The sequence below is a fragment of the Microsporum canis genome, genomic scaffold, assembly GCF_000151145.1.
Source record: "Microsporum canis CBS 113480 supercont1.1 genomic scaffold, whole genome shotgun sequence".
Classification (NCBI taxonomy): Eukaryota; Fungi; Ascomycota; class Eurotiomycetes; order Onygenales; family Arthrodermataceae; genus Microsporum; species Microsporum canis.
In genome coordinates this window covers 2,760,823-2,776,651 of record NW_003299169.1, presented here as the reverse complement: position 1 = coordinate 2,776,651, position 15,829 = coordinate 2,760,823, and the positions used below count along the sequence as shown (strand labels likewise).

The 15,829-nt window shown below is 48.8% G+C and overlaps 4 protein-coding genes across 4 annotated transcripts; 1 reads left to right on the top strand and 3 right to left on the bottom strand.

Annotated features, from left to right (window-relative positions):
* Window positions 1-995: 995 nt before the first annotated feature.
* Window positions 996-3,400, bottom strand: MCYG_01012 (zinc finger transcription factor pacC; the record flags this gene model as incomplete). Its single annotated transcript, XM_002850862.1, has 3 exons — window positions 996-2,545; window positions 2,594-2,906; window positions 2,957-3,400. The coding sequence occupies 3 exons, from the start codon at window positions 3,398-3,400 to the stop codon at window positions 996-998; spliced, it is 2,307 nt and encodes a 768-aa protein (XP_002850908.1).
* Window positions 3,401-6,713: 3,313 nt separating this feature from the next.
* MCYG_01011 (transcriptional regulator) lies at window positions 6,714-10,168 on the bottom strand (the record flags this gene model as incomplete). Its single annotated transcript, XM_002850861.1, has 5 exons — window positions 6,714-7,865; window positions 7,933-8,317; window positions 8,370-8,975; window positions 9,043-9,784; window positions 9,859-10,168. The coding sequence occupies 5 exons, from the start codon at window positions 10,166-10,168 to the stop codon at window positions 6,714-6,716; spliced, it is 3,195 nt and encodes a 1,064-aa protein (XP_002850907.1).
* A 981-nt stretch (window positions 10,169-11,149) lies between these two features.
* Window positions 11,150-11,963, bottom strand: MCYG_01010 (uncharacterized protein; the record flags this gene model as incomplete). The annotated part of the gene is made up of 2 exons (XM_002850860.1): window positions 11,150-11,620; window positions 11,814-11,963. 2 exons carry the CDS (start codon window positions 11,961-11,963, stop codon window positions 11,150-11,152), a joined length of 621 nt encoding a protein of 206 aa, XP_002850906.1.
* Window positions 11,964-12,713: 750 nt separating this feature from the next.
* Window positions 12,714-15,755, top strand: MCYG_01009 (Set1 complex component spp1; the record flags this gene model as incomplete). The annotated part of the gene is made up of 4 exons (XM_002850859.1): window positions 12,714-13,033; window positions 13,102-14,732; window positions 14,797-15,014; window positions 15,069-15,755. 4 exons carry the CDS (start codon window positions 12,714-12,716, stop codon window positions 15,753-15,755), a joined length of 2,856 nt encoding a protein of 951 aa, XP_002850905.1.
* Window positions 15,756-15,829: the final 74 nt, after the last annotated feature.

Sequence of the window (15,829 nt, the reverse complement as noted above, 5' to 3'; positions counted from 1 at the left end):
TCTCTCTCGGAGGAGGCGTTGGTACGGACGGAGTACGAGACTCTCTCTCTTGTTTTATCTCTCAGGATGGTTGACTCCGGACAAGTCGAGGTCTCTGAGCCTTCGAGATGTTCCGTCTTCCTTCTCGCTGTTTGTCTGTCCTGGACGCGCGACTGGCGCAGCAGCAGCCCTGGTTTCTCGTCTTGACAAAGGGTGTATCGTCAGTCGTCTCGTCTCGTAGAAGCGTTCTCGTAGATGTATATAAAAGTAGCTGTCGATGTACTTCATGAACCTCCGCCGTGTGTCTGTTTGTTTGTATCAAGTCGCGTCTATCCACGTCCGATAACGATAAAAAACCGCCGATAAGTTTGATGGCGATGACGATTGGAGGCGGCGAAAAAAAAAAAAAAAAAAAAAAAGAAACTGGAGTCGATGGCGATAAAACGAAGAACCCCAGATTCATATGCCAAATCTTGTCGGACTCAGATTCGGGTCTTTTGTTGATTCGACGTTAAATAGTTCCCGGTTGTGGGACTCTGGATAGCGAAAAGTACCAGAAGAAAGAGGCTGATGCGTGGAGATACCGAGTAGTCACGGACAGACGATGGCGACGGATCTTTTCTACTGTCTTGTAACTGAGCCGAACCATGGGTCGGCTCAGTTCTTGTTCTTCTTCCTCCTCCCTTGGTTTCTTCGTCGTCCTTCTGGAGAAGATGAGATGGTACCGGACTTACACCCTTTCTAGGCGGTGGAGACGTAAGTTACGCGTATTTTACGATATAATTACAGCGATACGACGACTACGGGAGACAGAGAAGAGAGGAAGCAGTTTTTATAAGGAAAAGAACCAGATAAAAAGAAATACGCCCGGTCAGCAGCAACAGAAGACAGACAGGAGACGAAAGGTAAAATACACAAATGGCTGGTAGACAAAGAGGAAAACGAAACTCATGGCATCATGATACTCAAACGAGATAAAGCAACAACAGAGCTTCAGCCAAAAAAAAAAGGGGGGGCTACTGACCCATCTTCTCGTCCCCATCTGTATCTGCCCCGTCATCTTCAACGGCCATCTTGAGCACTGGATACAGGTTCTCACCGGCTCTCTTGGCCTCTTCCTCTGCATCGACGATGGCAGTAGGAGTGCGAGGGTTCTCCTGTCCTTGGCCTAGTTCATGCCCTTGCTCGTGTGCTACGGCAGCGGCAGCAATGGCCTCCATGCCGTGCATCTTAATACTAGGATAGCCACCCGTCTCGGTGCTGGCCTCCTTGGGCTCCTCGCCGGCGTCCTTCTTCTCCTCTTCGTTGTCCGAGTCAAGGTAGTCGCCGTTGTTTAGGCGTTCAAGGACGTAGTCACGAAGTCTCTGGAGGAGACGGACGTTCTCGACCCACTGCTGCTCTCCGCCTGGTTGGCGGTCATCGGCAGTGGCCGGTGCAGTAGTGGGAGTGGGCGTGGCGGAGGAGCTTCGGCGGTTGGCGCCATCTTCCTCCATCTCAGCCTGCATGTCCGACGAAGGACGGCGTAGAGCCGGGTCGATCACGCTGTTCGACAGCTTTGACTCCTCATCCCGTTTGATGGATGGAGCAGAGAGATCGATGTCTGGACGGGAGCGCTGGAGCATGCCGCCGGTGTACCTACGTCTGTCATCGTCAAAGACGCTGCTCAGTGTCGAAGGAGGGGCGGCACTGGAGACGGTGGTAGGATATCCTGACGAGAGGCTGTCCTGGCCCGTCGTGGCAGGCAAGGTTGGGTACATGCCGGCCGTCGAAGGGTGGTGGGTGGGAGACATGCCATGGCTGGAAGCAAGGGAGATGGGAGAGCGGCCAGAGGTGTAGGACTGGGCACTTGATGGGGGAGTGAGTGCCGGAGTGGATGCATGAGGAGACCTAGAGGCCGTGCTGTTCATAGCGTTTGTGGCGGTAGCGGTGGCATGTGGGTGCTGTTGCTGCTGCTGGTGATGATGCTGCTGGTGCTGGGTTGGGGGGGAGTTGGTGGTGCGGTAGCTGAGGGGACCCTGGACGTAGTGGGCACCCGGCTGAGCGACGCCGGCCGCGGCCACGTTCTCATCACTCTCATAGACGGTGGACTGCATCTGTTCCAGGAACTGGTCAATGTTCATCAGGTCAGCTTTGGTACGCAAGTTGCCCATGGGAGGCAAGTGATACGACTGGGCCGGAATAGGGCCGGACTGGTATCCTCCATGGCCACCGACGCTGACCATGGCGGGCACTGGTTGGTACTCCGGCACTGCGCCGGCATGGGTCAGGGGAAGCGGGAGGCCATGGAGGTTCAAAAGACGCTGTCCAACTGCCGCATAGGAGGTAGGGTCGAACTGACGGCGTTTCAAGTCTCCAAAGAACTCATTCAGGGCATCGTATCCTCGCTTCTTGGACTCGTAGGACGCCTGGTGGGCAGCATCGTGGCCAACGGCATAGTACACGTTCCCATAGGATGGATTTGGCTGCTGCTGCTGCGGGTGCTGGGGCTGGTAGTACTGTGGCGGTGGGTGTCCGTATGCCTGGGGGACCGGTCCTAGCGAGCCTTCAAAGAAGTGAGCCGCTGTAACTAGTTAGCATTATATATACATGTAGAGAGACTCTTCTTTGGACTCACGCTTTCCATCTGGTCCGAGCCCGACTCCAAACATGCCATTTGGCGCCTGTTGGCGCTGTCCCGCACCAGGCTCGGGCGAGCGCACCAGGACAGAGTCATCCGCATGGGTCTTGACATGTTTCTTCAAGTCCTGAGGCCGCTTGAAGGCCTTGCCGCAGAAATCACACTTGTGAGGCTTCAGCGGGACGTGGACTCGGATGTGAGAGGTTATGTGATCACGCTTGACGGTGGTGGTGCGGCAGTTCGACCATCCACAGGTCAGGTTGAGGTTGTTGGTGCTCTTGCGTCCAACATGGCGTTCACAAACGTGCTCCTACGCCTGTTAGTCCAGATATCATGAAGAGAAGGGAATGGGTATCGTACGTAGAGAGCCTCTGGAGTCGGACAGTGTTCCTGGCAGCCTTGCCATTGGCACTCGAGCGAGCCGGGGGCGCCGGGGCTGTTGGGCGCGACCTGGCCTACCTGAGGCACTCCCGGCGGCGCGACGGCAGCAGCGGCGGCGGCGGCATGCTGGAGGGTCGCCTGGACGGGTATACTCTGCTGCACCGTCTGAGGAGAGTGCTGGGCTTGAGTCGTCGGCAGTTGCTGTTGCTGCTGCTGCTGCTGTGGTTGTTGATGTTGTTGCTGTTGCTGGATAGGCGGTGCGGGCTGCATCTGAGACCGAGCCTGCTGCTGAGCCCGCTCCGCCTGCGACGTCTGAGGCTGCGACTGTGACTGCTGAAGCTGCTGCTGCTGTTGATGCTGCTGATGTGGTTGCTGCTGCTGGGAGAGGCCAGCGGAATGGTCTTGGTTTTCGGTGGAAGACATGGTGCCAAGCAAAAGTCTTGTCGTGCTGGGCAAAAAGCACCCAAGAGCGGAAAGTCAGGAGTCGTTAAAGAGGGAGTCGAGAGTAGAGAATGAGGGAGAAGAAATAGAGAGAGCGTGAGCGGACTACGCGGTGGTGACGTAGACGAAAAAAAGTCCTGCGGTGGAAGAGGAGTGGAAGTGGGAAAATCCGGGAGGGAAAGGCTGCGGTATGTAAAGGAGGGAGAGAAAAAAAAAGGGGAAATAAGTTCGAGGCGTACGTGGCCTTGGCTGGGGGGGGAGGGGAAGAGCGCGGAAAGGCGAGGGCGACGACAGCGAGAAGGCCAAGGGCTGGGCGAGCGGAAGCACACAAGGAGCAGGAGACCAGAGAGAGAGAAGAGAGGAAAAGAGGAAAGAAACAGAACTGAAGGGCGAGGGTGGGCCAAGAACTATTAAATACGCAACAAGGCAACTTTTTCTCCTTTTTTTTTTTTTTTTTTACTTCTATTTTTGCTTCTTCGCTTCGTCCCTCTTCTGTTTTTCCTTTTTTCTTTGCTTTTTCCTGCGTGTTGCTTCTTGTCTGACACTGCCTTCTTTTCGTTCTTCCTCACCATGTAAGCAAAGCGATGCTGTGCCAAGGCCAGGCGGAGCCAAGGGCGGCCAAGGCCGGGCCAAGGGATCCCCGGCAAGGCCAAGTCCAGGCCTCGTGCCAAGACCCACAGCCAAGATACATCAAGCGACACGCCAAGGCCATGCCAAGCTCTCTTATCCCTGTTCTCCATGCTGTGCCGAGGCCAACCGGCTTTGCTTAGTCAGGCTTACTTCGACCTCATATAACATATAATAATAAGAGCAGCCATGCTTTTATGCACAGCGTATCGTGATCTCCTCGATCATCACCCTTTAGCCCTTTTGCCATTATAAGAAAAAAAAAAGGAATGGCAGAAGACGCTTAGTATGGCCAGGTTAGAAGGACAAGAAGATATGGATGTGGCTGGTGAAACGACCGTTGATTAACTCGTTATGAGCGATCCTTCCTATATCATCTATATCATGTGCTGTCTTTTCACCCTCTTACATGCCAGTCGAGACAGATTTCCCAGCATGGCCGCGCTCCCCCTGCGCAGATTACGATGTAAGAAGTGTGTACCTTTATAGCACCCTTCCCCCAAGGTCGGCTTGGCCCTCCTGAAACCGCTTTTTGATGAGAAGGGCCTGAGGTGGTGGCAAACACAGAGTCGGATGCAGATTTGTCGGCTTCTCCTATATTTGACACCGCCTTAATAAGACAACACTATGATATACTCTGAGATGTAGAGCTAAGGAAGAGAGACAAGGCCGGACTAAGAGCTTGTATTTATCAATGGCTGTTAGAAAAAGGAAAGGGGTATGTTTATCGGAGACGTTTTACCCTCATTCATGGCAGCCATATATAGATATTTGACGAGTATAGGGTCGCCCAGCATGCATACATTGAGAGGAGCTTATTATAGAAACTAGATATTTGCACCCGCTTTGAATATTCTATGAATGCATTGAATAATAGTATTGTGATTCAACAGGGTATAGGCTGAGGCCAACGGCTTCACATTTACTGCCTATTTATAAATAGCCATGCAGCCACCAGCTAAATAACATCCGTACTTCTATGCATCTATGAACTTTGACGGGTCGGGTTTTGCACAAGGGCACCCGACAGCCTGCCCTAATGTTTGCTGCTCTCCGGGCCTCCTCTAGACTCAGCACCACCGTATGTATCCTTCTTATCCTATCCAATAAAGCGTACTGGTAGTTGCCATTAGCTAATATTTATATCATATAGGTCATATCTGCTGTTGACTGACTGCTATAGTAGATCTCTTTTATTCCGGCCTTTACTCTCCGACAAGCAATGTCTCTCGAATACCCCACTGGAGATGCAGAGCACGGAACCCCTTTTTGGGTCTAAGAATACTGTAACGGGGAGTCATGCGAGAGAATTCATGAATATGCTTATGGAGAGACATGCCTCTGCCCTATCCTGATCGGTGACATTCTAGGGGGAGAAACTTGCAGCATGGGACATTGTTCCTATTGCAACTTTTATTGAAACACTTTACTTCAAAGGATTTGGACTCATAAAATGGGAATCTATCACGGAGTGCACTCGTACCTCCAAGCCAAAACCAAATGGGTAATACCTGATACATATGATCTGACCGCAACCTATTCACCATTATCCTAGGTATGAAAGTGCCTTTACTCCAGCCATGCAAAGGATATTCGGGAGCGACAAAGTATCCCTGGCACACAGGCCACGGCCAGAAACACAGCCTCCTACCATGCAGCATGACTATCCACTCGCACCGGACGAGTGGCATCTATCTTTAACTCTCTCCTATACTCTTCCTAACCGTAGTATATAGGGTACGAGGGAACTAAAACTATATCAAGGGGCATGCAACACCATCAACCGCTTGAAAAGAAGGGCTCAGAGGCTTGCTTTTGCAAGTATTCAATCAGATCTATGGAGTCTAGGCTGTCTTGTATGCTTATGCACCTCCTTCTTTGCTATTTTCAAACTAAATCTGTATTCAATCCACGTGGTCCATGGTCTATGGACTGATACATGGGCACCCATTTAAAGCAGATGAATACCAAGATGAATCTGTTAATACGTATTCAACATTTTTATTATCCCCGTCATAACTCCACTGTTGCTTTGACTCACTCCATTACTATTTGATATTCGAGTGAAGTACAATTACCTATCACAGACAGCCAGTTACAAAGGCACCCTATTCTTCAAGAGCACATCCAATACATGGAAATAACAAGCCGACTAATCCATTTTCTTATAAGGGTGGATAATGCCAAACGGGATGTGGCCAAAGTAAAAGAGATACTTGCCAAATTAATAGGGTGTGCGGAGCGTCCTCTAGAAAGCCAGAGCGGCGAAGAAACTTAGAGAGTACTCTATATGAAATCGTATAAATTTATTAGATCTGTTTACACTTGAATATCTATACGCTGCGTAAATCTTTATAATGCCTTGCCCCATCAACCTTCGTAGCACCTCAAAATGCACGTAACAGTGAGAGTGTACACACATAAGAAGCTTGCTTAAGCAACATGGGTGGGTGTATGCGCATCTGTGCTTCAAAGGGTGTCAAGTGTCTAGGGAAATGGCGGGGGTAAACCATAGACATAGCCATAGTATATCTCTCGGGGTATGTGCATAAGTTAAAAAAATGGGGTAAAATATAAGAAATCATACATTGAAAAAAAAGGGGGTCATACCGTGAAATCATTAGTCCTCGTGACTAATGTTGTCGTTGCTACGGCCACTATTTGCATTCTAATTTCCCCATTGAATCCAATCATTTGACGATGAGCCTATATCTCCATTTCCACTTGATCCCCCATTGTCGTTGGTGTCTGCGCCGCAGAAGGGATCCAGTATATGATCGAACTTCATATCCGTGCCTAGACCCATATCTAGGCCAGCGCCGAGGCCCAATACGAAATCATCAGGTGTCGCCTGGAAAGATGGCTCAGCCGTAGGGTATTGATATGAATTACTGGGAGTTCCTTGCGCGGCAAGGCTTTGCCAGATAAAAGAATGACCGGGTATGGTGACAAGATCGGGATTCCCCATGAAGGAGTAGCTATTTGTATCATGTTGGGGTTCTGATGTTGGGCTCTGCGTGTTACCTGGGAAGGCAGTGGATATAGCTTTTACATGGGGTGGTAGGCTGCTGATTGAGGCGGGATCATGCGAGGAGGTTGAGTTAACTATAGACAGCCCGGGAGTATTCGCGAAGGAAGTCGAAGAGGATGAGGTGGCTTTATTCATGCCATTATTTTCCATTACAGACTGCATGGATGTGGTGGGCGTGAACATGAACTGGTCATGGCCATTACTGCTGCTGTCCTTTTTGAAGTGGTCGTCTTCTAAGGTTGACATTGGTTGGTTAGGATATGCCAATGGATCATCAGACGGGAACATCATAGGCATTAGATCAGGGAGAGGGGCAGCGTTATTGAACGGCGGTGAGAATGATAATTCTTGCTTGTGTGTAGGCTGGCTTCCTTGGCCGCTTATTAGGGGTGAAGAAGGAGATGACATGTGAGTTTGTTCATCATCAACCAAAGATGTGTTTTGAGATGCAGAAGGTGATAGACCAAATAAGCCCTGCATGGCTGACGTCCATTTCAAAGGGCCATTCTGATGCTTATCCGTATTCTCCATTATAATATCTTCCGACCGAGAATTTTTAATAGCAGACTCCCCATTTGGTGAAAGGTGCAGGGGGAAGGTGCTTGCTCGTTGTGGTAAGCTTGCATTGAACTCTTCGAGTTCCTTAGGTTGCGGTGGAGTATTATTTCCATTCACTGTAGAACTGTTTGAACAGATAGGAGTGGGTGTTTGGGTGCGCTTCCGGTTAATCTGTGACGATGAAAGGGCCTGTCTGTTGCGGAGCCTCTCGGGAAGGTATTTAAACATAGACTAGAATTAATGTTAGGCCATTCCGTATAACGCCGAGTCGTTTTGGGTATAATTAATAGCAACTTACATTCAAACTCTGGGCACATCTATCCGCGGCCATGCTTTTCTTTGCAAGGCCAGCCAATACGTTCTTTCCCTCTAAAGCATCCTTCAAAATTCCATCCTTTGCAGCGGCAGATTCAGGGTTTTCAAGGATAAAGAACAGTAATGTTAATATAGCAAAATATGTCGTATACATCGTGAACCAGTATGAGCCGTTGAGAAGTTGTTTCTTTTTCATTCCTGCCGTGATGTGGACAACATTTCGTGCTACACTCACACAAGCGGCGGCACAGGCATAAGAGCGTTTGTCGATTTCTTGGCCTTTGGAACCACCTGTAACGTAGTGCAAGAATGGGCGGTACATAACCATCTGAACATGTGCGTAGCAAATGCGGAGCAGTTGTCTCATTCTAAGAATTATCAGCATATATATAGGCTCAGGCTAGAGTAGATGCGGCTTACCGTTCAACCTCTATTGGCGCCTCCCCACCTGGTCTGTAGACGTCAGGCAGCGCCTCCATCCACTTCTGAAGATCTCGTTCAAGTTCCCGAATTTTCGAATGGCTTACCATATACCTATGATTATCGCCATGCGTCGCGACCTTGATAGGGTAAATATACTTCATAACTTTCAACATGATGCGGCCCAGCTTCATGTGTGCATTTGCACCTTGCATCAGGCATATATAGTTAGATGGCATAGGCAAAATGCCATCTTTTGTGATATATTCGTCGTCAACTGCAACAGGGTAGGTTTGATCGATGTCGTCCTCGCTTAACATTGATGGAAGGCCCAGGATGGTGCTTACATGGACATCCATCTTTCGGACGACCCAGAAAATCCGTTTGCGGGTTTCAAGTTCAATGGGATTGAATTTTACGGGGACTGAGCGGTGAAGACCTAGACGGACGGCAGCACGAAGAGCAATTCCAATATAAGAATAGCATGTTCTAATGTTGGCAGAAGCTTGTAAGAAAAGGATCATGAAGCAGACAGCTTGTAGAGAGGTCAAATCACGGCATTCGGTGATATCAAGCAACTGCCTTCCAGCTCTGAAATATTGAAAGCTAGACTAGATATTAGCTATCATTTATTCACAAGGGAAAAAAATAAAATATGAGGGGAGGATATTACCCTTGGTCCACAGCACTTTCATATCCGGACTTCTCCAACGTGCAATCGCCGGGTCCACGGAACAGACAACCGACGGCAAGTGCGAGGTATAAGAGAGGTAGGAAACTGTTCTCCTCATTTGAGTACTGTTCTAGTGGAGTATCATATACCCGGTCAAACATTGCCCAGAACGTCGGTTTGTGCAAGAATCGCATTATGCAACAGGCATCTTCGAGAGCATGTGTGCAAAATTTATGCGCTTCCTGCTTCGACGGCAAGTCGTGTACGGGAGACAAATGGGTATCGATGGGAGATTCGGACGTTGATTTCATTCTTTCTAGCCTGAACGGGATACGCGGGAACTTATGTGGTGGCTGCCCTTCAGGAACAATGTTTCCTATTTGTTTTCGCACTCTTCTAACAAAGATAAGCCCAGAGGAATGGCCGTGGTAGTCCCAATGCCCTTCATCGTCAAGGTCAAGCGAGCCGGTATTGTCCACCATCGACTCTAGAAGAGATTCATCACAAGGTTCTGAAGATACCGGTACCTTCGGCTCAGGCTTGGGAGGGGGTTCTGATTTATTCTTGAGATGATTAAGGATTTCTTCGGTGCAACATCCGTCGTATCGCGGATCGTCGAGGTCAATCTCTGGCACAAGTGCTCTAAGAAGCCCCTCAGCTTTCTGGAGTCGACATTCAAGGGCTTCGATATATTGAGGGGCAGGGTTTCTTCGTCGATTTGACGGTTTGTCATATGTGCATTCTGATATCAATGTGTCATTAGTGCTATCCCGTTAAGAGTAGAGCCAAAAGTGTGCTATAATGTAGGGAGCATACCATAACTATAGACAGTACAGTGGGTACACGGCTGCTTGCCATCACATTTTATCTTTTTACGACGGCACTCATCACAAGCCCGTGTGACCCTTCTTCTTTTCTGAACCGTAATGGCTAGTGAAGACTGGTGTGAGTCTGTAGCTGGCGTCCCATCTGCTGTTTCGGGATCGTGTGTTGCATCTGAAGTACGAGTATTAGAGTCATGAGCATTGTCGACCGAATCTTCTGCCGAAGCCGACCGTCGTTCTTTGTTCTCCCCAGCAGATGGAGGCGGTGGTGATTGCATAGTAGTATCTTCTTCAGAGACCATTATTTTTGAATGTCTCAGGATGAGCCCACAAGCTCATTGGGGGCGATCAGGTATTAAATGGGCGTTTATATCGTCGTCTTCACTACTACTCACGGTGTCGAGCAAGAACATATCCAAGCGCCAGGGTCGATTCCTGGAGCTATGGGATGCGCACTACTCGAAATGCAGGTTAGCACAGGCCGTACATTAGGCGGTTATAAACTTCCGCAGCCACGAGTTATCTCCATGTCTAAATTTCTTTTGACCAGTCTCATTCCAATAGATGTTCATTCGACTTTCACCCCCCTCTCCAGAAATCGAGAAGAAAGTTCATCAGCGGAATGACTTACCAATGACAAAGGTTTCCCCCACTGAGTTGCTACCAAATTGACAAACAGGCACACTCGTCCACCGGTTTCGTCGATATCGTTGGGTAATGATTGGAAAGAAGGAAGGAACGTACAGACGTCAGGATGGTCGAGAGATATGACTAACAGTTGGGTGGTAGTTTTTACAGATGAAAATGACTTTTGATCTTTCAACACCAGACTTGCTCAGATTGAAGGTAAAAGTCTGAAAAAGCGCGACCCACAGCGCTATACCCGTACTTCACCCCCGTTGATAGGTGGATACAAGCTTTCGTACTTGTTTCTCCTAACGAGAGGAAGGCGTGCGCGATCACCGGATTGAAATAGCTCTTGCGCATCGAAAAAAAAAACCTATCCATCAAACAAGCAGCAAAGCAAGGATAAGGGCGGCGAGAGCGGGCAGCTGGACTGGAACAGTCACAGCCAGGGGTGCCCCAGAGCGAGATTGCACGGCGTTGGAGAGTTGGTTGGTCCGATGTTTAAATTAAGTCCGAGGCAGGCTGGAACCGAGGATATCGATGTGTACGGAGTATTTGACGTACTACATAGTACATAGTAAGTGCTGTTAAGTCATGCAGCCACAGCAGGGAGGAGGATGGGAGGAGACAAAGCGAGTGTCGCACAGCTTGTCAGCTCAGACTGGAGATGCAGCTTTCTTGCTTATTCTCCCATGTTTTTTCTTGCCAGCAAAAAGTCGCATTTCCAACTCCGAGCTGCATATGCTGACTAATGTGTTTCTCTTCAAATATGACTTTGCTCTTTGTTTTCTTATTGGTCCATCCGTCGGAATAATATGTTGCGTTTGTATTATATAAGCAACCCTAGAATAAGGTTGGGCTAAGAATGCGCCCTTGCGCTTCCCGATTCGGAAAAACCAGACGTCATCGGGCGTTGTGTATGGAGGAAAGCCATAGTATGTATGAATGAATGTATGATGCACGCGATGGATGAGAGGCTTCGCTTTCCAGGATGAGAGATGAGGCAAGCCTGAGGTATCATAATCGATTAGCTGCATGCTCCGAGCGACCCCTGGCCAAAAGTACAAAATCAAAATGGGAAACTCCATCCCGGAAGTAACGGTGTGTTGGTAGTCATGGGATTCTTGCTGCTTTGCTCGCAGTTAGGCGTGATGATCTGGCGCAAGATTCTGGATGCTCACTATCGGCCGGATTTGCGATCTCAAGGAGTTGTCAGGGGCCAGGGTGTCAATGTTTGTATTTATATCATAGCGTTAGTTACCCCCGTGCTGCACAGTATAGAAGCGAAAAAGTGTATATATATGCAGGACAGGGACATACTACGTAGTTCTTTTTATTTACCATGGACTCCGCACTACCAATTTCTCCATGATATTTGCACATCCTAAACCTGAGGCTGGGCCCTGGCCCGTTGTTCGCGTACATAGTAAGTTGCTTTCCGTGATTTGCGTTGTACACCCGAGAACCCATGGGATTATGGAACCTAGAGAAAACGACAAGCTTTGCGGCTGTCCAGCGCTAGGCGAGCATCGACACATGGAGCAGACCCGATAACGGAGCTAACACACGGAGTCGCATACGGAATAAATATAGAAATCGGGATGATACTGTATTCCGTGCAACCCTGGCTTCGTATACATATATAGTAGGCACACACATCATATATCTCGGACAGGGCGTCCAGGGGCTGCGTGTCTCTCTTGCCATTGGCTTTTCCTAAGAAAAATCCAATGTTATTCACGCGGTCGGCCTTATACTGGATTGATTCTTACAGCTTGGGCTTACTCGACTGTTCCTTCAGCCTTGACCCTCTTGTATCGCTGGAGATGGCTTGATCACTGTCGACATTGAGAAACATCAGAACAAGACCAACACTCCTATAGACTGACACTCTAGAGGCCCCTTTTCTCCTGTCTCTTGCTTGGGTAGTCATCCGTTTGTCCGTCCGTCTGTCTTCTGATGTTGTTGAAGTGAAAGATTTTGCTCTATTCTGCCGCCACTCACCGCATGTCCAGAACGGGACGACGACGCTGGCCAACTTCTTCTTGATATCAAAAATATTACGCAGTATCTGGATAGAAGTCGTTATCTCTTCTCTCTTTAAATGTATATATAGCTTCTGGGTGCATATACAAAGGCCACCATCATAAGCTCCACATTCATGGCTTAGTCAAAAACCCAAAAAGACTGAAAAAATAAAAATAAAAATAAAACAAGAGCATGAATGAGCCTCCAGCTTCAAACATCAACATACGCACCAGCACCAGATTACTAGAACGCGAACCTAAGAAAGCCCCAATCGCTTCAATTGAGACCGTGCCTTTCAGAGGCAGCCTCTTCCCCTCGCCTACCACAGGGCCCTCACAATGCTCCGATAGCTCACATCGCCCTCGCACTCCATCCTGGGAACTCCTGCTCCATTCCTTTACCATAGGCTCGCGGAGCCACCGCTCTCCTGGGCAAGCTCCCACGCTTGAGCTAGAGCCTCTTTGGGCCTGCAGGAGTAGCCCTCCAAAAGTCGACGGGCACCGCAATGTCCTGTGCTGTCTAAACGTGCCAACCAAGCTAGCTCCGTCCGGATCTTCTATCCTCGCTCACATTCTCTCAGCGCTGCCGTGTCAGACAAACTCCCTTCCATTAGTGAGACACAGCCTCTATTCTCTCTCTCTTCGCTCTCGACCGCCGTATCAAGACCTTCAGAAAGTTGGGATACTTCACGGCTCGCCAACACCCCGCCGCAGCGCGAAAGCGCGACTTTTAACGCGATGGATTGTAATAAGTCAAGCTCAGCCACTACGAGTGCAGCTCCTGATTCACAAACTTCTCTTCCAAGCCATCGCTTGTCAAGCGTCGATGATTTTTGCCCCGATTCGCGTCATATCATGTCCACAAGTCCAGAGTCTATAAAGTATTGGGAAGGCGTCTTAGACCGTTGCAATTCCGAGACACGCATAAATGTTCCCCGCATCGGAAAAAGAGATATATTCATGGTGGGCAATGTCATTGTGAAGAGTGACCACCTTGATCCAGGCGGGGGGACTGGACGCCATTTGATAGACGCAAACGAGGACGCCGCAGTGAAATTGGTCAGAAATGCGATACCCGAAATCCAATTACCACAAACATATTTCAGTTCGAAGATCAGAGGCCATGACGTTCTTATTCAATCTCGTATCCCTGGAGAGCCTCTGGATTCTATCTGGACCCAACTCTCAACGCAACAGAAGGAGGTTTATAAACAGCAAGCTCGTGACATCATTTTAAAACTACGCCAGATAACTCCTGATACCCTGAAGTACCCACGATATTTTGTGACGAGCTCAGAGAAGGATAGTCAAAGGAAACTATCACCCGAAGAAGTCCATAGCCTGTCACCTACTGATACTTGCGAGGATCTTGGTGTGGCTCATAATGATATGGTCATGTCCAACATCATTGTAAACAATGATAGAATAGTCGGCCTCATTGGATGGTCAAATGCCGGTTACTTCAACTGGAGGACTGTCAGTAAAATTCACTCCAAAGTTAGATGCTTAGACAGCCAAACGAACGTGCCTATCCCGGAGTACTTTGAATCAGAAGTCCAATGGCATGATCTCTATGAGCCTCCACTCACGCCTAAAAAACCAGGGGTTGAAGGGGGGGTCACCCCTAAAGTGGCTACGCCCACAACAGAATCGAACCACGCTTTCCCTATCGAGGAGGGCCCATCACAGGCACTTACTCTTACACCTAAGAAGGTTGCAGATATGAAACGTAAATCTGTATCACGAGCTTCTTCAGTTGACCGTTCGTCTCCTGCTCCATCAATAAATTCCCAGCCTACCACAAAGAAAAAAGGCCCTACTGTTGCCACTGTCAAGAAGGGAACAGCCAAACGAGCTCCGGCGGCGAAGAAGCGGAAACTAAACGATCTTGCGGATGTGGATGATGTGGCGTCCACAAGGGCCTCTCCGCTGAGTAAATCGTCTGCACAGAGAAACAAAAAACAGGATTCACTGTCGGCTACTGGTTCACCCGCGCCAGAGACTAAAGGCCCTAAGAAAGCACGTTTACGACGAGGTAAATTGAACTCTGATGATGATGAAAACTACGACGAGTCAGCATTGTTTTGCGTTTGTCGAAAACCTGATAACCATACTTGGATGATTGCGTGTGACGGAGGTTGTGAAGATTGGTTCCATGGCAGATGTATGAATATTGATCCAAAAGACGCCGACTTGATCGATAAGTATATCTGTAAGTTACCTTTTGAATATCCAACTCTAACACGTTCTGGGGCGCGGAGCTAACTGGTTAATAGGCCCAACCTGTGAAACAAAAAGCCCCCTACGTACAACCTGGAAGCCAATGTGTCGCCTTCGTGAGTGTCGTCAGCCAGCCAGAGTTGATGCACGACCACCAAGCAAATACTGCTGTGACCAACACGGCTTGGATTACATGAAGCAGGCAATGTCTCGAGGTTCAAGACAACCAAGCTCCAATGCCGAGGAATATGGTTCTAACAAGCGTGAAAATGAAGTTAGTAGAGGCGGAGTACTCAATCTGGGAGAACTTAAAACTGTTGTTTCGAAGGTAGAATCTGCCGACCAATTTCGAAAGCTGGGTGCAAGCCCCTTATCAGCCCAGCAGGAGGAAGTACAGGCGCGTCTCTCTGATGCCATGGCAGCACCCGGGCCTAGCCAAGACGGGCTACAGCCCGGTGATGTAGATTTCGAGTCAGAAGCTGATAGGGTTGCATTCACGTCTGACGAACGTCAACGGCTCAATCAACTTCGAAAAGAAAAGTTGAGACTCGATAACCGCAAAGAGATGCTTCAAGCCCGAGAAAAATTTATTATCATCGCAAAACAACGAGTTAAGCATGCATTTGAGCGCCTTAAGAGCCATGGTTCCGTAGGCAACTTGCAGCTCAAAGACCTCTGTGGCTTCGATAATCGCCTCTCTTTATCGGATGAAGAATTTGACGAATGGCGAAAATCCGAAAAGGGGGCTTTATTGTTGGGTGCTCCTGACAAGGATAGTAGCAGTGAAGCTAGTGCCCAGCTCAAAAGTGCAGTTGATGCTGAGACAATCGAGGCGCTTACACAGAGCCTGTGCTTCAAGAAACGCTGTGAGCGCCATAAACAATGGACCAAGGTTATGCAGCAAGATATCCTATTTGAACAATCAATTTTGAAGGAGCAAACAAACAAATGCCACCAGGATGCGGAGGAATTGGTCAGAAAGGCTGTTCTTCGAGTATTTGGTGGTGAGAACTAGCTTCTCTCTAGCCGTAACACCATTTAATAAAATAATACCCCGACCCATACCCTTTACCCTAACGGAATTTTGAC